This window comes from Molothrus aeneus, chromosome 27 (genome assembly GCF_037042795.1).
Source record: "Molothrus aeneus isolate 106 chromosome 27, BPBGC_Maene_1.0, whole genome shotgun sequence".
Taxonomy (NCBI): Eukaryota; Metazoa; Chordata; class Aves; order Passeriformes; family Icteridae; genus Molothrus; species Molothrus aeneus.
The window spans coordinates 5,418,875-5,445,955 of NC_089672.1; the positions used below are offsets into that span (position 1 = coordinate 5,418,875).

At 48.8% G+C, this 27,081-nt stretch overlaps 1 protein-coding gene across 1 annotated transcript in view; it reads right to left on the reverse strand.

Annotated features, from left to right (window-relative positions):
* Nucleotides 1-347: 347 nt before the first annotated feature.
* The window catches only part of ELL (elongation factor for RNA polymerase II), a 50,073-nt gene continuing 23,339 nt past the window's right edge, over nucleotides 348-27,081 (reverse strand). The window contains exons 2-12 of the mRNA XM_066566280.1: nucleotides 25,964-26,011; nucleotides 20,917-21,038; nucleotides 20,462-20,625; nucleotides 17,319-17,572; nucleotides 14,163-14,287; nucleotides 11,149-11,245; nucleotides 8,009-8,507; nucleotides 5,481-5,547; nucleotides 2,815-2,986; nucleotides 1,931-1,975; nucleotides 348-958 (exon numbers count right to left, since the gene is read on the reverse strand). Of these exons, the coding sequence (XP_066422377.1) occupies nucleotides 854-958; nucleotides 1,931-1,975; nucleotides 2,815-2,986; nucleotides 5,481-5,547; nucleotides 8,009-8,507; nucleotides 11,149-11,245; nucleotides 14,163-14,287; nucleotides 17,319-17,572; nucleotides 20,462-20,625; nucleotides 20,917-21,038; nucleotides 25,964-26,011 (1,698 nt within the window). The 3' untranslated portion in view covers nucleotides 348-853. The remainder of the gene's footprint in view (nucleotides 959-1,930; nucleotides 1,976-2,814; nucleotides 2,987-5,480; nucleotides 5,548-8,008; nucleotides 8,508-11,148; nucleotides 11,246-14,162; nucleotides 14,288-17,318; nucleotides 17,573-20,461; nucleotides 20,626-20,916; nucleotides 21,039-25,963; nucleotides 26,012-27,081) is intronic.

Sequence of the window (27,081 nt, forward strand, 5' to 3'; positions counted from 1 at the left end):
AGAAAAAAGATGCTCTTTTCTTTGATACAAAAATAGACCATAGTCTCATTAGCGATTAATAAAACTGGCTGCCTTGGTAGAAAATTAGAAAAGTCAGAGCCAGACTGGTCTCCATCTTGCCAGCACTGGTGGCTGGAGGTGAACTGGGCAGACTGGGCAGGAGGTTTGCACCCAAACGCGCAAAGCCGAGGAAAAAAAGGGGGTTTGGGGGTTTGGTTTTTTTTTCTTTTTTTGGGATCCACCTCTGCCCTGGCCAAGGTGCTGAGCCCCAGGGGACCCCCTGTGCTGCCACCAGCCCTCCCCACCCCGAGGATGCCAAAGACAAAGCAGGGCCAGACAAGCAGAGCTCAGGGAACGTGGTGTATTTCCGCGGAGCCGGGAGCACACAGCTCTCATTCCAAACAGTCCTAGCAGCAATTCCAGTTCCTCACCATTTGTAGGACAATTTGTAACCCACGTGGAGCTGGGCAATTACAACTTCATGCCAAACTTTTAATCCATGAAAACTACAGATTCTTAACCTTTGGGAGCTTCGGTCACTTTAGGCAAGTTTTCCCTTAGGTGTCAAACGCTGGCTTCAAATAAGCAGAATTTTTTTTTTTTTTTTTTTTTGTCTGTTTGCTTTTTGTTATCCATTTGTTACATTCCAACATTCAGAGAGGCTTAAAAACTCGGGAGGAGCGTGCTGGACGTGGACATGACAGATCTGGCATCTTAAAGTCATCCCCAAGTTCTTCAACCACGAGGAATTAATGCTCGTCTCTGAAAGGGATTTTGGGTGTACAAAAGGGAACGTAACGTCCAGGGTGACTGGATTTTGGTTTGCCCTACCCAGTCCAGGGGTGAGTGGCAGCTAAAACTGCTGCTGGTCATACTCTGCTATCAGTTTTTTGATGTGGGCCAGTTTGTTGTGGAGGTATTCGCAGCGGTTCTTCTCTTGGCTGTAGTTGGGGTTTGTCTGCAAGACAAAACAAAACAAAACAAAAAAAAAATGGAAGTGCAGAGGTGGGAAAGGTTCTGGACAGATCAAAGCTGAGCCTTGACAGCACAGAGCAGATCATGGGCTGGTTTGGGTTGGTGGGAAGGCAAAGATCGTCTCATCCCAAGCCCCACCCAACACTCACAGGGATCCAGGGGCAGCCACAGCTTCTCTGGGAATTCCACCCCATTCCCTCCCAGGGAAGGATTTCCTCCTGAAATCCCACCTGAACCTCCCCTCTTTCAGCTTAAAACCATGGAAAGGAGCTTTTTTAGATCCCTCTTTAAAATAATCCTGTTCTGACCAGACCCAGCCAAGAATAAATTCCCTTTTCAGCATTATCCAGCTCCAGGAGCCTCCTCACGGGGAAGGAGCACACCTGAGTTAGGCCCAGCCTAACTGGGCTTCCAACAATCCCCACCTGCCCTCTGCCCCCACCTCAGAGGCTCTGGGACAAAGATGAATTTCCAACATGCAGGGAATATCTCCAAAGAGCTCCTAAATCCCTCAGGACAACAGGGCTCAGGACCATATTCACTTATTTAAAAGAAAAACCCCCAAATCCCCACTGGTGTGCGGACGCTTTGCATAAAAATACTGAAATTTTATGTGCCCCAAACTCCAAAAAATCCAGGGCCAGAGCTCCAGAGGCTGATCCCAGCTGGGATCCTGTGCATGTGAAACACAAACTGTTCCTTCCCTGGAGAGATAAAGGCCCTGAGTGCACACACCCATTGTGCCAGGGCCACGGCTCAGTGATCCCAGGATCCAGGGGCACTCCCAGCTCCCCCCAAACCCTTTCTGAGCTGCTTGTAGGGATGGGCTGGAGCTGAACAAAGATCTGCTGGAATTGCCTCAGAGCCTGGGTTTGCTCTTGGCAAGGGCCCATCTCTTTCAGTCACACCAGGGGCACCACCCAAAAGCCGCCTGTGGCCAAGGACATTCCCTTACCTTTTTAATTTTCCGATATTCCTGTAAAATTTGATCGTGGATGGTCTAAAAAAAAAAAAATAAAGAGAGAGAGAAAAGAAATAGGGCCTTATTTTCAGTTCTGCAGTAGGTATTTACTGATGGCTCAATGTACACAATTCCTCCAAATTCCAACCAAAATCTGCTCCCTCCATGGCTTCCCTGGGCAGATCCAAACCAGCTCTGATTCCATGGATATCCTGGAGCTGACACAGAAGGACGAAGCCTCATTTCTCACCTGTGACAAGCACCTGGATTCCAGGATAATTCACATTTCCAAAGCCACAACTGATCTTTTTTTCCCCCCAGCAAGATCTAAAAACAATCCAGTGAGGAATTTTGCAAGGAGAAGGGCAGGAGGTTTGAGGGAGGAAGCTGTGCTTAGCACAATAGGTGCTCTGTAAAAATCTGTTTATTATCCTCGATGAGACTCACTTCTTCAAGCTAATGAATAGCTAAAACTCTTTAAAAATCACTCTGACAAGCCCAATAATGCTGCATTATTAAGATCAAAGATTGCAGAGGAACAGATGACCCCGTGCTAACTCCCCTTCCAGCCCTGATACGCTCCCATATGTGCAAATATGAGTTTTTCTGGCTGGGATACACTAATAGCTTCCAGCAGCTTTTGGCTAAGGACACCAATTGTCTCACTGAGGCCTTTCCTTGTCAACAAGTCCCATGATGTGGCTCCAGCCTGAAAAAGGAGCAGCACAGAGCTGGGTTAGGAGCATTCCCCATGGCTGTCAGCTGTGTGCACGTTCCCCAGCAGCTCCGGGGCTGGAATTCAGACACCGGCCCGGCCCAAGGAGAGCAGGATCAAAGCCCTGCAGCCCTGCCACGTGCACAGGGAGCTCTCCTCCTACCTTGTACTCCTCAGAGCCCTGCAGAAGCTGCTTCAGCTTGGCGTCCAGCTGGGTGAACCGTCGGGTTATCCGCTCTATCCGGGCGTGCAAGTCCCGGTACTCGTTGTACTCCGCGTTGAAGTCGTTTTTGTAGCTCTGACGCTGCTCCGAGGAGGAAATGGCTGCGTATTTTCTGCAGGGGAAAAGGCTCTGGTCAATGGGCTTGGAGGGGGGCTTGGTCTGGGGGAGAGTGGTTTTTAGGGATTCTCTCTGGGGGGAGATTGGTTTTGGGGATTCTCTCTGGGTTGTGGCGGTGCCGAGCTCCGGGGGATGAGCCTGGAAACAAAATCGTGGATAACTGAGGATCACAGGAGCACCTAAATGGGGGTTTGGGAAGGAATGGGTTTTGAGGTCAATGGGTTTTGAGGTCAGTGGGTTTTGAGGAGGGGATTGGTTTAGGGGTATTGGTTTTAGGAGGGGATTGGTTTTGGGGGATTCTCTCTGGGTTGTGGTGGTGCTGAGCACAGGGGGATGAGCCTGGAAACAAAATCGTGGATAACTGAGGATCACAGGAGCACCTAAATGGGGGTTTGGGAAGGAATTCTTCACTGTGAAGGGTCTGGGATGGGATTCCCAGAGAAGCTGTGGTTGTCTCATCCCTGGAAGTGTCTGGAGCACCCTGGGATGGTGGAAGGTGTCTCTGCCCATGGCACGGTGGGACTGGATGGGCTTCAGCTCATTCCAGACCAAACCATTCTGGGGTTAAAGCTGGAAAACCCTCCAAGATCAAATCCCAGCACTGCCAAGGCCACCACTAAGCCACATCCCCAAATCCCTCCAGGGATGGTGATTCCCTGTCCCAGTGAAGAAATTCTCCCTCATGTCCCATCCCAACCTCCCCTGGTGCAGCCTGAGGCCGTTTCCTCTCCTGACTTGCATTAAAGTAGCAAATTATGGAGGCAACCACCGGGGATTGTTGCCTTGACCTCCTGTAAAACAAACAATGTTTGCTCCCAAAACTCCCTATCTCTGCCAGATAGGGTGGAATGGGCAGGTAGAGCCAAGGCTGGAGCAGCTGGGGGTGGAGGAGGACACTCAGATAGTGCTGCTACAGCTCCTCTGACTCCTGCTGGCCCGCAGAACATGGAGTTCTGCATCTGTGCCAGGCATTGGAACAGCAGGAATATGATGCTTCCAGTGCTGAGAGTCTTTAGAGGAACACAAAAAGCATTGAGCCATCGTTGCAAAACGCTGGCAGGGCGATTATGTGGCAAGAGCATGACAAGAAACCACGGTGAGGAGCTTTAGTCAGTATTTTTTTCCACCAGCAACTCTATTTCCAGCACCTTCTAGAGACACTTGACGTGTCCTGAGCTCAGGTTGAACTGATGTGCCTTTGGGGGCCTTTTGGAAGGTATTTTGCTCAACAAAAAGCCATTAAAGCTGATTTTCACAGCCCTCTCTGAAGGTAAAACTCATCTTTTGGTAGGTGATGGCTCCAATTTGCCTCCCTGCTCTGGCTGCAGCAGGGCCAGTGTGGTGCCTGAGCATGGAAAAGCTGATTTAGGCCTCAGATTAAGGGGAAACTTTCAGTGCTTTAACTTTTTACGTGCTCTAAGCTTCTAGAACATCCTCCTTGCCAGGGGTGGGATAAAGAACCACCCACACAGGATAAAGAGCATCAAACAGCACTGACAGGTCTCAGAATCTGAGGAGCTGGGCACAAACCAGTCAGATCATCCTGGGTGAGACCACAGAGCTCCCAGAGCTCAGAAACCTCTCCCAGTTTCTCTGGGGAGAGCCCAAGGAGCTGCAAGATCCCATTTTGGGAGGGATCAGCACGTGGGTGAGAGGAAAAAAACCAGAATTTTTCCCCCCAGCCACACGAATTCTTTGGAATAACCCTAAAAACGTCACCTTGAAGGGGTTGTTTGTATGGCTGATCCAGCAAAACCACAGCAGAAACCTTTATCTGCCCTAGAGCTTCCTCCTCCTCCATCCCTTCCCTCCCAGCCATCCCAGCACAGCCAAACCAGCTCTGATGGCAACAACCCCCAAGGCTGGGACACGCACAGAGAATTTCCCCCCCCCCAGCTACAAGTTCTGCCCTCACCCCAAAGCTTTGTTTAGAACAGGTTTGGGTTTATGCAGACTCTGGGCTCCCTTCACAGGGAATTTTGGGCTTTGCTTGTTGAATTAACCTCGGGGGGATCTGATTAAAGAGTCAAGAAACAGCTCAGATCCTAAGCCAGGGGTTAGAGCCTCCTAGGAAAGAATATTTCACTGCTTTATGGAGATGATCTTGGCTCTGAGGAGGGCAAGAATTAGCAAACCAGCCCCAATCCTTCCTTGCCCTGCCTTCCCCAGCAGATTATCCCAAGTTTCCAGCAGGAGCGTGGAGATGTTTAATCCTTACAAACCCCTCTAAGGCACGAAATGTTTCTTGAAGTGCTTGAACAATTTATAGGAGATAACCCTGAACTCCTCAAGGAGGTAAAAAGCAGCTTTGATATCAAGTTTAGTCTCAACTATTAATCTGCAGAGCTGGGTTTACTCTTTTCCTTACACCCACCTAACAAAGTTCTATCAAATAACACAAAAAGTCCAACAAAAATCCCCAGCACGTTGTGATTTCTTAGCTTGGAACATGACCCCAGAGTGATGAAGCAACCGATAAACATACTTACAATAAATAATCTGGCATGTCTGAAGTTGATGTTGGTACACTAGAATTATTGCATGTTCCATTTAAACCTGAAAAAATAAAGATTTGTTTATAGATGTTCTTAAACTTCAAAGCTCTTTGCAATTCAGCTCCTAACTCGTAAAACTTGCCTGAAACACACAGTTTATGGAATTCTAAAGGATTTCTGTTTTGCTTGGAACTGACAGAGGCAGAGGAGCCACAACAAGGTGGCTGAAAGTTCAAGGCTCCTCCAGTATTTGTCTGTCAGCAAAACAACACCAACATCAGCCTGTGCACCGAGCAGCAAAAAAATCTGAATTTAACTGGCGGATAAACAGTGCCTGGAGTGGGATAACACTGAGAGCAGCACTGGGAAGGAGGAAAACACAGCCCTGAGCCCACAGAGCTGAGCTGGGCAAGGTGAAACTTCTGCTCTGCTGCTTCCACACTCGAGAGATTCCTCTGGGCCTCTCCAGGGTGAGATTCCTGAATTAATATCCCAGAGCGGGGCACCACAGAGAGGATTTTAGGGAATGCAGCTCCAAACACAAATCCAGGCATTAAAGAATGCTCAGAAACTGAAGGAAGAACAGAATAAACCTAGAGCAGACTCACCCTGCACATCCACCAAGCAGCGCAGGATAAATGTGAGGGGGAAAGCAGCTGGATCCACCCTTGGAAAGGGACATTTTCCACAAATTGTGTGTTACATTCCAAAGCCTCAGCACACCCAGCTGCACAACCTGAGTCAGCAGTACCCTGAATTTCCTCTGGATTTCCAGGGAAAAGCTTTCCTGAGCAGGATGGGAGGATGGCACAAAGCCAGGGTTTCTGAATCCATCCCAATCCCAAACTCCTGCTGCAGCTCCTCCTGCTTTCCCCCTTTCCTGACCACAGCCTGGGAGATGCAGAGCAGGGTTTGGTGCAAGGGAAGGCACACAGGAGGTTTGTTTTGCCTGTGAGTGCCACCTACTGACTGAAAGGACCCCAAAGGTCCCTCCAGAGCCTCTGGAACAAAATTCCTGGGAGAAACTCCCGCTTGTGGCAGGAGGTGTCCCTGCCCACGGCAGGTGGTGGAAGCAGAAGAGCTTTAAGGTCCTTCCAGGCCAAACCTTTTGTGATTCTCTGCCTCCCTACAGCTCCAGGGGGAATGTGGGGAAGGAGCAGGACGAGGCTGGTGCTACCCACAGAAGGAAAACATCCCAGCCCTGGCTGTCCAGGATCCAGGCAGCACCGACCACATCCTGTTTGTGATTGCTCCCAGCCCAGCTCGCGTTCGTTACCTCAGAACAGCAGCAGGAACAAACCCCAGCTCTCAGTAATTAACAAAAACCCAGGAATTAAACAGCAAAGAGAAGCAGAAAAGGTGGTGGAGGAGGCTCAGCAGCTTCCCAGGAATTTGGGTATTTATAAGACAAAAAGAGAGAACGTGTGAGTGTCTCTCCAGAGGCTCATGGGGAAGAGAAACAATGTGGAAGAAACGCAAAATTCACAGAAAAAAACCCCCTGTGATTGACACAAAAGTAGAAGAACTCTCAGTTCTGCAGTGCCACACACCCATCAGCCCCATGGACTGTCCTTAGCTGAGCCACCAAAATGAATTTTGTCACTGCTGTAAAGCCTGTGGGGAAGGGGAAGGGACCAGCTCAATCCCAACACCCTGAGAAGCTCCCCCTTTCCAGGAATCCAGTAAAGGAGTTTCCATTTCAAAAAATTGTCCTTTGGGAGCCAAAACTGGAGGATTTTCATGCACCAAGGAGGAAGGGGAATGTAGAAAATAGTAACAGGGTGAAGGAAAATGCACAAAGGAATTTAACAGATATCCCCAGAGGCTGCAGGGAAAGTCCCAGTGCTCTGGGGAGCTGCAACAAACAGCAGAAAACATGGAAACAGCAGGAAGAGGAATGGATGGGATCAGCCAAGAAATATTCTCTGCTCTGACTTCTAAGAATGCACGGAGCTGACTTTGGAACAGTGGCTCGATGGAAAATGCTTTCACCCCACCTCAGTGGAGATTCACTGCTGTGTCAGCCCTTGGGTAAATAAATCCCCAGCCCCAGTGGGATGTGAGGAAGCTCCTCCAGCCTGGAAGAGCTGGTTCTCCACCGCTCTAGCAGCATTTATCACCAGGTTTATCTATCGTTTCTTTTGTAGCCAATTTTTTAAAAGCTTTTGTGAGTAACTTTTCATTAAAAACCCAAACAACAGTCATCACAGGAGCCAACACAAGCGCTGCACTGCTCTTCCCACTGCTCCCAGCCTTTCATCCCCACAGATTACCCCAGCTTTTAATTTAACCAGGAGAAACATGACACACTCTGAGGCAGCTCCAAACAGCACGGAAGGTTAAACAGGAAAAACCTGATAGCCTGTGTGTGGAGAGGAAGCACCTCTGGTGATTTGGAGGGAGGACAGCGCTGGCATTTGGGTCCCCAGAGCAGCTGGGGTGGCCCAGGATGTGCCCATTCCTGCAGGGAATCCTGGCACCACACCCAGCCCACGCCAAAGCACCTCTGGGCCCCCACTCACCTGGGACCTGCTCCTGGGCAACACTAACTAAATCAGCATTTTTTATTACTTCACAGTTCTGCTTCTCCTCTTTGCACTTCTCCTCGCTCTTCTTCTCCTTCCTGTCCTTCTCCTTGTCTTTGTGCTTTTTGGATTTTTTCTTGGATTTGACGTAGGAGCCGCAGTTGTGTTTGCTGCTCTGGGCACAGTCTGTGGGCAGGGGGTGACTCAGTCTCTCGGGAGGCTCCGTGCTGCTCTCACAGTCTCTGCCGTTGTGAGTCAGGTCGTTGCTGACATCCGAGAGGGGATCGTGGGGCCTGGGCAGCTCCAGGGCCGGGAGGGAGGAGCTGGAGCTCACGGGCTCCGGGGGCAGGGCAGGGGCAGGGGGGGCCAGGCTGTCCTTCCCGTTGGAGGAATTCAGCTTCCCGTTGAGAGTGGGTTGAGTTCTGTGAGCCAAATGGGAGATCCTGGGCTTTTTGTTGGCCAGGGGGTCGATGAACTCCACAGGTAAGGGTCGTTTCTGTTAGGGAGAGCGGGGAGGGGGAAAAAAGAGAATTAAATGGCGTTGAAGGTGCAGCAGTGGAGCTGGGTGTTGCCACTAGGTGGTGGTGCAATACAGGGGAGAGAAGGGAACATCCCCGGGAAAAGCAGCCGATCCATCCCGAGCTGCTTCCCAGAGCCCAGGGTTTGGTGGGACAGCTCAGAGAATCCCAGCAGCAATTCCTGACCTCCCCTATTATCCACACACGGCCCCAGCCCGCTCTCACTGCAGCTTCTTTCACACCCAGCCCTTTGGAACCCAAACCCTCCCCCTGTCCCAGCCAATTGGAGCGTGGAAATATCCCTGGAAGTGTCCAGGGCCAGGCTGGACAGGGCTTGGAGCAGCCTGGGACAGTGGAAGGTGTCCCTGCCCACGGCAGGGGTGGCACTGGATGCTCCTTAAGCTCCCTTCCAACCCAAACAATTCCGGGATAAACACATCTGTCCTGAGCACCCCAAAGTTCCAAAGGGAAGGAAAAAACGTGCTCAGCCCTCTGGAGCAGGGAGGGATCAGCAGTTCTGCATTTTATTCCCAGCTCTGTGGCCAAGAGCTTCACCCCTTCCTCTCGTCAAGAGCGAGGCATTGCCCGGAAGAGGGGAGGAAGTGCCGAGCGCTCGGTTCTCAGAACTTCAGGCAGAAGGGGACATCTAGAAAGCCACGTCACAGGGGCCAACGTGACCTGAGAACCCTTTTCTGAGCAAGGCTAGAGAAGGAAGTGGCTCCCAGCTGCCTCCAGCCTGGCAAAGCTGCTCCATGGAAGAAGCCATCCATCAGGCTGAGCCCAGCCAAAAGCACCTCAGCCAGCCCTCACTGTGTGCCCACCTGGCAGCTGGGGCTGCACCAGCTCTGAGCCAAAGATTATTCCGTGCCCAGAGGAAAACAAGTGATAGCTCTGGGTATTTCTTTTGGATAATCCATTATTTTCCTTCTGTCTCAGGCAGGATGGCGACGCGTTTGCGAATGGAAATGTTGTTCCACGGCCGAGATGCAGCTGCAGGGTGGCTGGAGCAGCCCCTAATTCCCTCTTTTTCACCTGGGTTTTTCTTTCTCTTTGCGAACTCGGGGGTCTTGAGGACACTGCTCAGTGCCAGGGATTCTTTCCAGCTGTCAGGGTAATTAAGGAGGAGCTGCTGGTTCTGCCACTGAGCTCAAGGGGCAAGGACAGCACGTCCGACCGGCTTGGCAACATCACCTCCCCCAGGAGGGGACATCTCCATCTGCAGGGCTCCCAACAGGTGACACAGCTCACAAATCTGCCAGATTTTACAACCTTTTCTCTAAAAACAGCCAATGGCAGCTTCTCCAAACTCATCTCTCTGGTTAGGAGGGTTCTATACATCCCTTTTCTAGAATTACCAGACCAATCTTCTTCACCTTCATTCCACAGCTGAACCTTCCCAAAATATTCTGCATTCCAGCCTACCAAATCCCAATCCTCTGCTGGCACTGCACCCATTACAATCCATTTCTCTAAATAGAAACTACAGCCAGAGACTATTAAAAAAGTGACAGCTCACAGTGCTGTGGTTTGCTGTCTGACACGACAGAATCATGCTGGAAACATTTCTATTCCACACTGGATTGTCCCTGTTTCACCAGCCTTTCCCAAATCCAACACAACCAACCACCCAGGGTTCAGCTGGGTCATTCTGAGATCAAAACCTCACCCTAAACACCTCTGGATCTTTAAAATGTGGACAGCCAGAGAAACAGGATGATTTTTCAACCTTGAAATACGACCCAAGACCAGGATCTTTGTGAGCTAACTTGAAGGTGATCATTCTTCATTCACCAGGAACATGCCCACAGCAGAGCAGGAGAGGATTTGGAATCAGCTACCTGGCAAACAAGTTACACAGTCCTTGTTCTCAACCAGAGAATTGCCTCTCTCTCAGTGCCAGAGCGCACATAATTTCTTTACCTGTTAATATTCCTTGCCACTAATCCTCGCTGCGTCTGTCCAGACAAGCAGGCATTACACATTCCATTGGCAGGAGAAGAATAAATACTCAACTTGTCTGGGCTGACCCACACTGGGAGCAGGGAAGGCAGAACATTTCACAATGCCTGCGCTGGGAGATCCTGGGAGCAGTGGGGACGAGCCACACGTCAAAGGCGGCTCCTGTGTGGTTTATGGTCATGGAAAAAGCAGGCAAAGTGTTCTTTTCACAGCTCCCTGCTCCGGCATCTCTGAGGCAGGAGCAGCCCAACCTGCCCCTGATCTGTCACAGCAATTAGGCTGCAAAAGGTCAAGGGTTTTAATAACTCAGCCATGTTTGGGAGCTGCTTATTACAGCTTCGTTCCACTCAATTATTAGTAATGAGGAAAACACAAGCTCCTTCTCCCAGGAACTGCAGCAGGGATGGAGGCACTGCAAAAGGAATTTAGCCCTTAAAACCAAACCTGAGCCTCCACTGCCAGAGATCCTCCCCACAGGCCCTGGCTGAGCCACGTCCAGAGGAGAAACAGATGCTGAGCAAAGCCAGAGTGAGACTCCAAGTTAATAAAAGAGAAATAAAACCCCAAGGACCTCCTGCCCCAGCAGCAGGTGATTACAGGGTGCAGACAGGCACAGCTCAGCCCGGAGCCAGCAGCCAGGGGCAGGAGGGGATCACCCACCTGGGGGGGAGAGCTGGAGCTGAGGGTGTCCTTTGGAGGGCTCAGGGAAGGAGCTTCTGCCTGGAAAGCGCCGCTGTTCTGGGGCTGGCACAGCTTCCTGCAAAACACAACCAGGGCTGCTCGCACCCCGCCAGGAGGCACAGCTGGCACTGCTGCACACCTGGGGCTCGGCTGGGACAAAGGGGCTTCTTCAGGCCCTGCTCTCTGACAAAGTCCGGGGAGGAGACATTACTACGGGAAAGTGTCCATGACAAATTGGAATTCCTCTTCCCCTTCTTGCCTTCCCATGATTTTTGTGGCTCTTTGGCAATGGAAGGGACACCTTGGACCTCTTGGACACGTGAAAGGATTCCCTGTTGAATTTGGAACTCCTTTTTTTGACAATTTTACCTTTTTTTCTCCTGAACTGGTGACGTAAGAATTAAAACAAATTAATTCCAGCCTCAGAAACATAATTCACATGGAGACCAGTGAAAGTGGCATTGAATTTGAAGGTGTAAAGGATAGCAGATATTATTCCTGCTGATTGAAATACAGCTCAGGGAGACATTAATTAAACAAATTTCTGCTGAGCGTTTGCTTTCGGAGACAACCCAGAAAGCAAAGCTCACTGAAGAGGGGCTGAAACTCAACCTCAGGTGTTGAGGAATAAACTCTCCCACTCATCAGCATCATTAAAACAACATTTTATGGCAACAGGAGCCCTTTCTGCAGCGAGCTCCTCTGGGTCCAGGAAAAGCAGCATTATAACAGGAACTGCTGAGGTATTATTGGTCCACCAGGATTTACATTTTGGGCTTCCCAATAATACTTTTAAGTTGCATCATGCAAAACAGAGTTACTCTGGGCTGTATTTGTGGTATTGGACAAACAAAAAACAAAAAACCTTTCGTAGCAACAAGAAGTACAATTAGAATCACTCGAATTCCCCTCCAGGCTGGGGCTCTGCTCCTCTGCAGATCTCAGAGTATTTTCCCAGCCCACCAGCTTTGACCAACAATTCTGACACCAGACTGCCCCTCAATTAATCATTCCAAAAAAAAAACCCAAAAAAACCCAAAAACCCACTCTTGCATCAAGTTGCAGCTGACAAACTGAAAAATAAAATAGAATTCAGGGTTAAAGGTTTTAATAAAGCAGCTCTGCAGTCAGTTTGTCAGGAGCTGTGGAGCCTGAATAACCCCACTTTTAAATTCTCCCAAGAAACTGGAATCAGCATTAAAGCTCACTCATATCCTTCAAACATTGGGAAGATTTATCTCAGAGGTAACACCCAGCACTTGACAAGATCTGGCTTTTAACCCGAGCTTGAACCTTGGGCTGTGCTGCAGCAATATTCAGACATCTGCAGTGTCACCGCTGGCCTGGCTTTGGTTAATTTTATTTAAAACAACCTCAGCAGCCACAGAGCAGCTCAAGGAAAGGACCTGGGGACTGTGAACACGGGGACACTGACACTGCCCAAATAACCCAGTCCAAGTGGCTTTTGGGGGCTGGTTGAGCAAGCCTGTCACATCTTCTCATTGTTAATTATGGATTTCAGGAGTCATGAAAGCACTGAGCTCAGCAGAGGAAAGATTCCAGGCAATCCTGGAATGGTTTGGGGTGGAAGGAGCTGGAAGCTCACCCAGACCCAGGCTGGGACACCTCCCACAGCCCGGGGTCCCCAGAGGGATGGAAAACATCAAAAAAGGAGGAGAAAACGAGCTGGTTTAACCCAAGCTTAGCTAGAGCCAGCTTTAGTGTCGGCAGATGCGTTAATTACTGCAGATGTGTTAATTACTGCAGCTCCTGAGCACGGAGTGGCCGCTGGGAGGGCCTGAACCCTGGGTGGGTGATGCAAACCCTGCTGCCTCCTGTGCCCTTTTTCTGTTTTGCTCCTGCCTTCAACCCAACATGGTTTTTTTCCCATTTTGGAGCCTCATTACCTGCACTGCCTGAGCAGGGCTTTGTTTGTACAGTTGAATACATCCTTTCCAAGGTCTATTTTTAGACCCCAGCCCAAGTGAATGCCACAATTCTAGAAAAAGCAGTAAACATGGCTTTTCTACAGGGAAAAATTCACTTTGGGTAATTTTTTTTTGAAAGCCATAAAGATTGCATGGCAGTTGTATTTTTCCTTTTAATTATAATTTCACATCAAGGCCATTTAAATGAGTTTTGATTTTCCTTGAGCACACCAAAGCACTTGGAGTGCAAGTTTTCTGTTGGTTTAAAAAGTCTCATCTCCGAGTCAATTGTGCTTTTAAATCATGGGAAGTGCTCAAACAGAGCATGCTGTGCTTCAGCTTAACCAAAAGTGCAATAAAATAAAGCACAAGTAAAAGCTCTGCCTGCATGACAAAATCTGAACCGAGGCACTGAAAAATATCAACACTGAGAGCAGAATTCTGTGTAAAACTGGGAGATTTCTTTCCCTGCCAGGCAGAAGCTTCCAAGCTTGGAGGCTTCACCTAAGGAAAATATCTCTAGAGGGAAAAAAATGTCAGCAATAAGGATGAACTGAGTCAGTTCAGGGCTGTTCCAGAGGGAACATGGGAACAGAGATCACACTCCAAGCAGGAGCATTTTAAAGGGATTTATCCCTACAGAACAACCTCTTGCTCTTCCACACATCCGCGATTTCAACCCAATCTCAGATTTAGGATGAAACACTTGGGCCTGCACAGGAAGATGTGGGGAAAAGGAAGCAGAGTTTAAAAGGAGAGCTGAGCTGGAGACATTTGATCCCCTCATCTCCCAGGCCTTTAGACCAGCAGCATCAACTGCACCAGCTCTGCTCCCTGGCAGGCTTCCCCCCAGCTTTGCCTCTAAGGATTTAAAGCCAGCCCAGGAGGACGTGAAGAGTGGATCCACTTGGATATTCAACTTTAGTCCACTCCTACAGGCCCCTGGGTGATGGACAGTTTAAAATGATGCCAAAGGAAGTCACACACTCAGCTGACAGACCCTGGTCACCCTGATTTACAGAACCTTCCCTGGATGACATCACAGAGAAGAAAATGGATCATTACCTAACGAGGATCCTCTTCAACAATTGCTGATCTCCTTCTGAGTAGCCAGGCCAGTCCTTCTGCACTTCTTTGTATACACAATCTTTCAGTGTGAAAGTGCTGTCCTTGGCACTCAGATTTGCCACCTGGAACAGAGTGAATTTGGAAAAGCATCACTAGGGTTTCATTTTCTCACTTCCTCGACCAAACAAGAGCTAAGATGAAGGCAAAATCTAAGCAGACTTAGCAGCTGTTAGTAATGTCAGAGAACAAGGAGAGACTTTAATATTTCATTTCCTTATTATTAAGATTATTTAATCAAAGTGTGCCTTTCCTTTCGCCTTGTCACTGCAATAATTCATAATGAGTTTCTAAAGCACATCCAGTTGAGTGGGAAATAAGTCATATCTTCAAATCAAAGAGATTATTCAGCTTGGGGAGCCTGGACCAGCACAACACCACTTGATGGAAACACCTGGAAATAAAGCCTTAATGGGAACAGGCAGTTCACTTATCACACCTGTCCCACAGCCAAAATGGGGCAGTTTATGGCCAAAGAGGAACTCTGGGGGCCATAACTTGGTCAACAATTGCCAGGAGATAATTTCTCACTAACGAGCCAACAGAACAGGCCACAGAGAGCTGCTTCCTCAGGGAGCTGTGAGAGAATGCCCTGGGACCACCTGGATTTCATGGAGAACTTCTCCAGGGCAAGAACAGAACCTGGGATTTGCAGCTTGAAGCCAGCAGAGCACTGCAGGGAGCTCAGCACACTCATGACATTTTATCCAACCCTACCCCGTGCAGTTTCCCCACAAACCCTGCGTGGTGCCTGCACAGAGAGGAGAAGCTGCTGGAACGGGCAGAGCTGGACTAGAATGGAAACAGCTTGGGAAAGAGTTATCCCACTTGGATCAGTCTTTCCACAGCCTGACTGAAAATTTAACTTCTTGCTGTTGGTAAACGCCTGAAAATCCAGAGTTGGAACAAAGCAAAGAGCCCCAGTGAGGCTTTCACAGAGAGTGAGAGCTCTCTGGGTGATCCATGGAATGGCCTGGTTCCATCAGATTCCAAGGGCAGGGACACCTCCCATTATCCCAGATTGCTCCAAGCTGCCCTTGCACACTCCCAGGGATGGGGCAGCTTCTCTGGGCAGCCTCAGCCTGCAGAGCACGGCAAGTTCCAAATGGAAATAAAGCCTTCAATGTGTTTGTGAAGGGGGAGAAGGAGGCCCAGGTGCCAAATGCTCTGCCCACAGCCAGGCAAAGCAGCAGCTGCAGCCCAAATTCCCTGCTGGAGCCCCTCAGCTCAGGGACTGCTACCCTTGAAAGTGGAAAATGCTTTTATTCAGTGCTCGGGGATCTTGTGCATCTGTTTAGGGATTACTGTTCTCCATTCAGGACGCGGCTGTGCTCAGGGATTTCTATTATCCACACAGCAGGAAAATGCCTCAAAAACAAGCAAAGGAGTGGGAAGTCTTGAATGAACTGAAGATGCTGCTGATTGCCCTGCTTTTGCTTTAGGGAGGCTACAACCTAATGTAAAAATATTAAAAATCTAGGCATTTCAGAGCAAAAGGCTGCACAACCAGCACGGCAAACTCTCCTGATAAGCAAAAAATAGAAAGCCCAGTTATCAGCTTACATGACAAACACTTTGTTTTTCCTTTCAGTCCTGTCAGCTTTCCAAAATCCTGAGCCAAAATACAGCAAGAATTTGAGCTGTTTTACATCGAGGTATCCCTGTAAACACACCCAGGAGACAAAAGCCAACCCAGGTTCTCCTTCACAAAAAAAACCCCAAAAGCAACAACTGTCCCAGAATTTCTCTGTTTCCTGCCTGTTCCTGGAGCCTGGGAAGAACAACTTGGATTTTTCTGTGCACAGAGGCTGAGAGCTGCTACCTCCTTGTTTTGCTCGTGTGGGACTCTGCAAGCTCCACCCCAACCCTCCCAAAAATAGAAACCTTGCAAAATGAGGCAAAAAGGCCGCCAGGAACACGGAGTCCTGCGAGCGAGAGAGAGAGAGAGAGAGAGATGCAAGAGCACAATGAAACCCACACCTAGACAGATTTAGCTGTGTAGCTTTAACACAGCCTGTAATTTTTAGCTTATCTGTGTCTGCCCGTGGATGGGAGCCCCGGGAGGGCTGAGAGGGATTAACTTTACGAGCTGCACGTTCACAGCCAAAGCAGCCTGAGCGAGGTGGCCCCGCACGCGCCGCCCGCCCGCCAGGGCCGGGGCACAGCCTCCATCAGAAACCATCAGCAGAAACGGAGCCCTCTGCTCTGAAACTCAGCGAGAGGATTGGGAAAAGTGCTGCAAAAAGCTGCTGGGAAATTAAGGGCTCTGGGATTAAAGTCTAAGGAAGGAACGAGTTGTGCCAGCTGTGACTCTGTTTTTAATACGACCTGCCCTGTGCCCTTGGGCAAAGTGAACTCCTGTCTCACTCTTTATGGAAAGGAGTAAAAAAGAAAAGAAATAAGGAGTTTTTTCCAGAATTGATTCCAGTCCAGAAGAAGGCAGCTGCAGCATTTAAATAAATAGCCATGATGTGTTTAATAAAGCAATGAAGGTGTTTACTGTGAGGTCTAAAATGGCACCTTTAATGTGACTCAAAGTGCTAGGAACTGATTCAGCCTGGAGACAGCTTTCACACTTGACACACAAATAATCTGCTTGGCAAGGAGCTGCATGATCTTCACACCTGACCACTGGCACTTCCAAGCAGGAAGGGCTCTGAGAGTACAAAAAAACTGGGGGACATCTTTTCCTTCATATACAAAACTTGTACCAATACAGAGCGTGGCTCCTTTACGTCCATGAGGATAAAACGGAGATTTAGAGGTTATAATCAAATAATTTGTAGATCCTCTGTTAAGAGAATCCTCCCCATGACCAAGCAGAAGTGTCCCTCTGAAAGGGACTGATCTGGTGAGCCAAAACCATCCAGCTTGGTTGCACCCCCCTAACCCGAGGCGTAGCCAGGGGAGGCTCCTGCTATCTCTGCACCAGCCCTGGGAGCTGAGAACTGTGTCCCCCACAGCCTTCAGAGTCACACTCAGCTGCAGCCTGGAGATAACAGCTTCCACGGCCAGGGGAGGGAGGGGGGGCTGACAAGACATTTTTTTTTATTTTTTTCCCTTTACCTAAATCGTTGCCTTCATCAGAGTACAAACCTGTTGCAGAAGGTTATCCAGCAAATCCTTGTCCTGCTGAGAAAGTCCATCCTTCTGCAATCTGAGAATAAGTTCAGGTTTCTTATAAGGCTTTAGTGCCAGTAAGTGCACAACCCTATCTTTGAAGGGTCTCTGGGAAATGGCACTATTGCCTCTCTTTATTGCACTGGCAAGGTTGACTGGCGTTGGGCGCTTCCTGGAGGGAACAGCATCGGAAGCTCCTGGTGCAGGTTTACGCACCTGAACCTTTTTGCCTAAAATGAGATGAGAATAGTGAAGTGCAGCAGTCGCCTCGCACGGGCCAGTGGGCTGTCACCACCGATCCGGAGTCCATCACAGCCCTGGGAGGTGGCACGAGGTGACAGGGAAGGACAAACACCAGCAGCACGCACCCCCTCGGTCCCGACGCGCCGGCGGAGCGAGCGTCCCGTGAGCTTTATGGGTCATGACAAGCTTGGAACGAGTAAACAGCAACACCGAGCTCTGGAAACCTGAGCATTATTGGCCACCAGCTCACATAAAGCTCCCTTTGTTTGCCAGCTTTTCATTTATCCCAAGTGCACGTATCCCCCACGGTTAATCGAACTATTTCTGCCCTCCCTACGAGAGGAAAATTCTGCATTATTGTGTGGAAGAGTGGGAAATACGGAGTGGAAAGACCAGAACTGGTCAACGAGCGGCTCCCCGCTGCTGAGCTCAGCAAAAACGCTCCTCCAGCAGATGTTTCTGCTTTTAGAACAATAGGAACTTTATGGGGCTGGGTCACCTCCCTTCCCCCTCCGAACACGGCCCCATGAATGGGGCTGACACTGGGCCATCAGCCTATTCATGAGGGTGCTGCCTGTGCCGATGGAATAACCCCTTCTCCACTGCACACGAGTGACAACACAAAGCTGCCTCAGGAGTGCAGCTCAGCTCCATCCCCACTCTGGTTCTTGGCTGCTGACAGCACGACCCCACAGTTCATTTTTCCCATTCCTACTGGGAGACAGACCCCTCAGACCACCTCTTAGCAGAGCCCAAATCAAAGGATGGGGACTCTTTCAAATAGAGGAGCAGGTTCCTGCTACCAAAGGCAAACCAAGCAAAGCTGAAACCAAAACGTGTGGGTTCCAAGGTCTAGAAACCTGGAGATCCAATCAATAATCACTTGGGCTGGAGAAAGTGACCTTCACCAGGACAAACAACATCCAGCATTTACTGCAAGTGTTTGGGAGGTTTATTCCAGCAGGGCACTGCTCCATTGCTAGGAAGCAACGTTTGCAACTGAGTCATCTGAAGATACTGGGGATTGTCTGCACTGTTTGTTTTACTGAGCTGCACATTGCGTAACCCAGGCCCCATTTCCTGGCTTTTTATTCTACACCACAGTGCTGGGAGAGGAAGCACGACCCATCCTCAGCAGGGCTGAGGGGAGGTGAGAGGGGGAACAACAGCAATTCGCACGTTAAACATCCCACAATCCAGAGGTCAACTGGATTTTGTTTCCAGAAATGGGACAAGAGAAGATTCGTCAGCTTTCTAGAACTGCCTTAACTCTTGCCAGGTCATGAACAGTAAAAACATCACGTTGGGAGGTTTCCATTTAAAGGCTGGAGCCAAAATGTGCAGTGATAGGAAAAGAAAAAACCAAGTTAAGCCAGGACACAAAGGATTTTCAAATATTTATACACGTGCATGTCTATGGCTGCATGCACACATATTTAGTGTGGCTGCAAGCACACATCCCCTGCAGCTTTACCTGCAGCTCTCTATTTACATATCTATTTATTCAAGTGTCAGCTCACATCTGCAAGGCCTGCTGCTCTCCAATTTCAACATTTCCTATAAATTTTTCCACATCTGAGCTGCCTGGAAGGAGTCCACAGGCACTCGAGTGCTGAGCTCCGTGTTCTCCTGGCAATGTGAGAGGCAGCAGCCCTGTCCCTCAGCCCAGCCTGCAGCAATCAGCTGATGCTGCTGGCACTCCGGGACCTGCGGATCCCACACCAGGACTGTCCTTCCAAGCCCTTCCTTCTTGGAGCAGAGCTCTCCTCCTCAAACACTGACTGACATCTTATCTAGGAGCCCTGTGAGCTCTGCCCCTGCTGCCTCCACACGGCTCTGTCTCCATTTCGGGCTACTGAAAGGTTTTAGCCAGGAGGATTTTTAATCTTAAAAAGTTTTGCTCCATCTTTCCAGGAAGCAAATTGAGAATCTTCTCCCTCAGAAGCTTTAACTTCAGGCACTTACTGTAATGTTCTCAAAGAGGAGCTAAACAAAATAATCTTCTGGCCTACGGGAAATCAATGCATTTCCTTCCTGATTACTATCTCCTTTCTCAGCTTTGAGCACTTGGCTGCTGTGACAATGAGCCTGGGTCAGTTCTACATTTTGCAACTCAATCCTTCTCATCACAGATCCCTCTGAGAAGAGACTGGCTGCAGATCACATGGGCTGCAGGAAAAGCAGCTGCCTCAGGAAAAAAAAAAAAAAATATATAGTGAAACTGCATTCTGGTTACTGTTTGTGCCCAGAGTCTGTGAGCTGAGCTTAAGCAGGGCCCTGAGCCCTGGGTCTCTGCAGGCTCCCTGTGTCATTTGCCATGGTTTTATTTCCTCTGCCAAGGCTTTCCTGCTGCTGTCACGGTGGGAAGGGCTGTGCCAGGCTGCTCTAGTGCCTGTGTTTGTTACAGAGGGCACTGCTGCCTGTGTCCTCCCTGCCATGGCGCCGTGGGGCACAGCTGTGACACCACAGGGGTGGCACTGTCGGCTGAGCTGGCCCGGAGCAGGGACACGGGGAGGGCTCAGCAGGGCCCATGTGACAGACGTGACCCAAGGCCAGAGCTCTGCACATGGACAGCCCTCAGCGCTGCTGGCTGGGCGCCACCTTAAAATCACCCAGTGCCACCCCCTGCCAGGGCAGGGACACCTTTGGGCTGCTCCAACCTGACCTCGGACGCCTCCAGGGCAGCCACAGCTCCTTGGGGTGACAATGGGAGTAAAGGCAACGCAACACAAGGAGAGCAGCCCCCTAAATCACCCACAAAGCACTAGCAGGAACTTTTCAGACGGCCACAACCAAGCCAACAAGATCAGGATTTGCCTCCAGAGCCTGCTGAGTCCCAGCTGGAGTGCAGAGCCCCAGAAGGAGTGGCTGCTTACCTACATATCTCCCCCCAGGTTTAATGACTATGGCGCTCCGGCTGCGAGTCTCCTCCTCTGCCTGGGCCATGCTCTGCCTCGCCTTCTGGTAGGAATCATCAGTAGCACACACGGTGATTTTATCCTGTATGCTTCCCAGGCAATCCAAGTGGATATTGCCATTGCTGCAAGAGAAACGCAATGGAAAAGGTACTCCTGACACTGCAAAGGGACACCAGGCTGGCACTGGGGGGCAGCTGGGGGGTGTTAGCTGAATAATAGTGGGGGGCACATAGAGCACCTGAGAGGGAACTAGATGCTTCCCAAAAAAACCACATCAAAACAGATCAGAAAGACTCCAAAAAGGAAGAACGTGCATTAAGCTTTGTTAGGGAAAAGATGCTCCAGAGGAGAGGGTAAAAAAAAAATAAAACAATAAAAAAAAAAGGCTGGGTTTTCCTTGGATGCCCACTCACCTGGACACATACTGCTGGATGCAGTCAAAGCTCCCCTGGGGGCTGTCCTTGCCAATATTGGAGAGATAAAAGGTGAAGGTCCTCACTTCCGCCGGTCGATCGGGCCTCGGGATGGCGATGTGCTGCTCGGGAGAGGAGGAGGAGGAGGAGGAGGGAGAGCATTGGTCACTCGGGTCACCCCAGGCTCAGGAGAGCTCAGGTCTCCTGCAGCCAGGCTGCTCTGAGGAGTTTTGCAACAAGGAAAGCACCTGGGTTACTGCGCACAGAGGCTGCCAGAAGAATCCAAGTTATCTGCGCTGCGTGCAGGGGGAAGGGAAAGGGGACTGAGGGAAAGAGCAGCTGAGGATGGATGTGGCTGTGAGAGAACAGAGCTGCCTCAAACAGAGCCCACAACCACCCTGCTCTAGGAATCTGACCCAGTTCTATTGATTCAGCCTCAAAACAGACTCGCTCCCACTGTTTATATTCAATGTAAAACACTCGAGGCTCGTTTCTTTAGAATTACTGATCCAGCACTAAACATAGCACAAGCCAGGTCACTAGGTAGCATGCTTATTCTTTTTTAAGAAATTATAATTCCATAACAAGATTTCATGGCTCACAGGAGAGTGTGACGCTGCTGCTAAATTAAATATTTAATCAAGCATTAAGTGTGCTCCACAGACAACTCCACAGCCATCCTGCATTGTGTTTTTCGCCCCCCTCCACCACAGCCATTCATTTTTCAAAAGGGAAAACTGTCTCCCCTCTGCATTCAGGATCCAACATAAATGTCAGCATCTGAGCTCTACTAGCACATCAATATTTGATAATTAAGATGGCTCCCAGAAGCTGAGCCAGAAGGAACACCAGCCCCAGCCTATTTTAGGCCAGGCTTTACCACACGGGTTTATATTTACCCAGATTGCCACATCTACGCAGAGAACACACACTCCCAGCAAGGTAGCCCGTGGCATCCACACATGACTGTGCTGGGCCAGGAGGGGTTTTGGGTGGTTTCCTTCAGCCCTCAGACACCTCCAGCAGCCTGGAAAACCCAGGGATCTGTGTCCCTCTGCTAAACCACAGCACGTCCTCGGGCCGAGCCCGTGCACGGCGCTCCCCTGCCCTCAAACAGAGCTCCCTTCTTCCAAAAACCCAGACCTCTGCCTTGCTTTACACAGCAGGACAAGTTATGCCCAGGATCCAGGGCTGGAAATGCTGGGAGCAGATTTTCTGGGCGCTGCTGGACCCTCCCTGAGCAGCCTCATTTATCTCCCCTGCCAAACGTGTGCCACAGCCCTTGAGCCCTTTTAATCTTTCCTGGCATCCTCTGCCCCCACCCAGGCAGGGGGAAGAAAATTCCCTTCTGCTTTACCAGAAGAGCCAGAAAGGCAGAGTTATGTAAGCAGCAGACTTGGGGGGATTTTACAGCTGGAAATCTGCTGGGAATGGGAAGGGAAGAAGAGGAAACCCCCACAGGGGGATTGAGCTGTGCTGCGCCTGAGCCTGGAAAATAAAACCTGCAGGATGTCACCAAATCACATCCCCACACACCCAAGAACTTTCTCCTCGCTCCTGCTTTACCCACTGGAAAAAAACAGCTGCTCCAAAAGCCCCAGGTCTGGGTTTCTGCAGGGTTTTTGCAGCGTTTCCAGAGGCTGTAAAATGAGCCAGAGTCACTTTAGTACTGAAAAGTGTCTCATGTGCAAGCCGGCCGTTATCTAGGAATTATTTTTAGCTGAAAACAGAAGGTTTCTCAAGCCACCAAATCAGCATGGTGACTGCTTTGAGGGAGCCCTAATTTTGGTGCTGGGTACTGCACCAGTAACCAGAGACACGTAAAAATAGCCTGGTACAGATGTAACTTCTGTTTTCTTCTTTCAAGTAACATTCATCCGTGGACAGCTCGCTCTGAACTGAGATTTCACCTCCCTCTGTTAACACCAAAACCTCATCCCAAGCAGCAGGGGAAATGCTGCATTTCCCAATCACAGAGCAGAGGTGTTCTGCTCCCAACAGTCATTCTAAAAACGCTGCACACACACGTGGCTTTGGCACCTGAAGGGAATTTTTCCCCCTCAGTTCAATTCTGCCCCTGCTCTCACCACCCCACAAGCACCTGCAGATTTCAGCCAGCCTAATGATTCTGCATGTCTTTTCACCAAAATAGAAGCATTTTCAGTAATTCTAGCACAGTTCTGCACGCAATTTCTAATGCTGTGGTAGCCCAGCTCTTAAATTCTAATTTATGTGCACACTGAAACGAGCAAAATGCTCAAAACTCCATCAAAACTTATGAAACTATCCAAGAAAATCCATGAGGAAAAAGTGACAGCCAGGTGCTGCTCCTAAGGAATATCCATGGTCCCGCTTTAGAGGAACACTCTGGTAAAGACAACCTGGTTATTACAACTGAAATTCTGGTTATTACACAGAATAAAAGCCATTAACAAGAGCAGCATCACGACAGAGAAACACCTCAAAGCAGAATCCCAGAAGTTTTTATCAGCTCCTGTGAGACTGGATCCAGAGCAGGGTCCAGGCAGGAGAGGTTTTGTCCCTTGTCACTGGAACAGCTGTTTTATTTTTATATTTTATTTTTACAACCACTGACTTCCTCCTTTCTGCTGCCACCTTGCTGACCCCGGGTTTTATTCCAACAATTCCCTTCCCTGGTTAATTAGTGTCTCAAGCATGGAAGTTTCTTTTTCTGTGTATTAGAAACTGAAAGTATTCTTGACAGCTTTTAGAGTAACACTGGAATAGGTGAGAACACATGGACACAGTAATTTAAAGGCTTCTAGAGAATTAAATTCAAGAAGCAGCAGTTTGTTTAAATTCTTATTTTATGTCCTGCCTCCCTAAATCATCAAGTGAAGCTTTTCCCTTTGGAGAGGAATACTTGCACAGAAAATTAAACCTCACTGCCTTAAATCACACTGACACTTGTGCTGTGCACAACCTTCCCACCCAAAAACTTCATGGGATTCCCCACAGCTGCTTTTTTTTTTTTTTTTTTTTTTGGGAAGCAAAACATGAAGGCAGCAAACTGGGGAACTGAGGAAGAGTGGAAGAAATAATTTAAAAAGTAAAATACGTTTTAATGTTGAAAAGTAAAATACGTTTTAATCTTGAAAAGTAAAATACGTTTTAATGTCGAAAAGTAAAATACGTTTTAATCTTGAAAAGTAAAATATGTTTTAATGGCATCCTCTGGATGTGAGAGCCCGGGAGATTCCTGGAATTCTCTCTCCAGCCCAACTGATGGAGGATCCCTCGAAAGCATTTCGAGCCTCAGCTCCTTGAAAAGCAGGAGAATCCTGACAGGCAGAGTCCCACCCCTAAAAGCAGATGGTTCCCCAGCTGCCAGCTCCCTGTCATACCCAGGAAAAATAATAATAATAATAATAATGCAGGGACAAAGAGCTCTTTCTGCGCTCCCATGGAGCTGCAGCTCCCTTCAAGGCTCTACCTTTGGCCCTTCCTCGTCAGTGCCATTAACTGAGGAGCAGGCAGAGGTCAGCCCTGGCTGCCACATCTCCCCCAGCCCAGCCCAGCCCAGCCCAGCCCAGCCCAGCCCTCCTGGCTCCCCTCCTTCCCCAGGGAGTGACACTGCAGGTGCCAGGCAGCTCCTCCACCCACAACTCATCCTTGGCACTCCAGGGCTCAAACAGAGTTAACTCTTCTATTTTTGCATTTTTAAAGAATTATATTATAGTGTTTTTAATTTCCAGAAGCAACTGCAGCATTTGAAAATATTTTTAATTAGCCCTAGAAATTAATATTTGTCCATATCAGATCCACGTGGAACCCAGCACCAGCAAAGGTTCAGGGCAGAGGAGCAGTTTAAGCTGTTTTCATCCCTTTTGTTGCATTTCCTTCAAGGAAAAACATTCAGAGGAGGCATTTCCAAAACTTAAACAGCTTCACAGGAAAAGTCAGGTGTAGATCCTGCTTCCAAAGGGAAAGGAAAGCATTCCCAGGGCTTTTGGCTTCTCTATTCCATGAGCAAAGCTCATCAAATAAAGACACATCACCCACCCTTCATCCTCCTCCTCCTCTCCTGACTCTGCCCAAGCTCAGTGGCAGATTTGGATCTCAACTTTCATGCTGAGCTTCCAGGGAAGTTTCAGCCTAAACAAAGTAAAAAACCTGGAAATTGCTCCTTTCTTTATTTCCCAGCACAAGGAGGTTTGTATTTTTCTTCTAAACTTACAATAACAATCATGTCTTTCCTGCCACATTTTCTATGGACTCGTAGTGAGAATAATATCACAAAGTAGGATGTGGGCAAGGACAATGTGCTGGGTTTAATGTCCACTCAGCCCAAGCCTTTTTGAATGTGCCAGTGCATAAAAAATAACCAAAAGTTACAGCTGAATTCAGATTCTTGAAAAAAAAATTTTAAAAAAAATCCAATTCCCCTTCTTTATGCAGCGACTGAAGTTAAACACGGGCTTTTTTAGCAATAAAAGGTATCTAAATGACATTTTTCAAGTTCACTGAAGGGCTGCATTGCTTTACCAGAAACACCACCACGTAAATCTCAACGTTGTCAGCAACTGGGCATGACAGACTGGTTCAGGGGCTAAAAATATCCCAGAGTTCTGTCACTGGAACACAAGTTGGGGAAGTAAAACTCCTAAATCTAAAATAACTCCTGGTACTCCCAGCACTGCAGTTACATGCAATAAACCTCCAGGACTCTCAGAGCAGCCTCCGAGCTCTGCTGCTGGCAGGAATTGGGACCCCCAAAATTCCTGCAGTGAGTTCAGCACGGGGTTTTCCTGGGGTGCAGGCGAGGATTCCGTGGATTTCTGCTCCCCTTTCCTTTATCCCTGTTCCACCCAATCCATAAATCTGAATGTACCACGGATTTAGCAAGGTGAGGAAACAATGAGGAGGGAAAAGGTTTTTTACAGAGAGAGAGAGACCATGAGCAAGCACCTTCCTGGAGCACACCTGGAGCTCCATCTCAGCAACCACAGCAGCGTTCCTTGAGCTGGAACAGCCCAAATTCCTCAATCCCACGGCATGGAAAAGAATTTTCCAGGGACAAACTTACCCCTTGGCTTCCTTGAAACTGGATGACTGGTTTTGACGTCACAGCATCCTACGAAAACAAGTGGAAAAACAAAAATTACCTCAGAGAAATTCCAAACTCCGCCAAGTTTAGAGTTCACTGAGCCACACTCAAGCTTGATTTTTCACCTGGATTTTTTACTTTCCTTATTTTTATTTATTTCTTTTTTCAAGGGGAAAGGTCAGGGAAGTGTGTATTTCAAATGAAGTGTGTATTTCAAATAAGAAAGCAAAAAAAAAAGTCCTGAAACAGTGACTTGTACCAGGAAAAGGACGAGGTAAGGTCACCCTGAGCTCAGGAGAGGAGCAGCCCAGAGGTGACGCCTGGTCCCTCCTGACCCCTCCACCACACTTTGGGCACAGAACAGCTCAGCTTTGGTGCTTATGGAAGTTTGGAGTTAGAAAATGGACACTCGAGGGGAAAATTTATTCCAGTTCTCGGCCTGAGAGGACGCAAAGCAGATTTTTTCCAGGAGAAAGCTGGCAATCCTTTGGAAAAGCAAACTGCAGCTCCGTTGCAAAATCCTGCTGTTCCTTTGCCTGTTTCAACAATCGGCCTCTTCCTCCAGGCCCAGCTGCTTACATTTAATAAATTGTATTCCTCTGACTCTGAAATGCTCAATTTCAGCCTCTTTGCCTCGCTGTCATTTTAGAGAGCCCAAAAACACTTCAATTCCAAGTCTCATCTGAGGTTTTGACTGAAGAAAAAAGCACCAGAGCCAACCCAAGGTTTGGATTTCCCCCATTCCAGCAGAACTGGGGCTGTGGGTGTTTCCTTTCCTAAATCACAAAAAGCATCCAAGACAGGAATTGTGCTCCATGGGGCACAGGGACCCCACTGTGAAGCTTTGGGGACAGAAGAATTTATAAAGAAGTTGAAAGCATCATTTATGAGTGAAAATGTTGTGATGTTTTTCCATGGGAAAACCACCAGGAATTTGGGAAAACAAGCCCAAAGCACGAGCTGGATTGTGCTGTTTGTGTCACCCAATCTCCAATGAACCAATTTCCAATGGATTGGAGAAACAGATATTTAAATTTTAGCAGCAGGAGAGTTAAACAGCTTGAAATTCATGAAGTGAACCATCCCTCATAAAACTT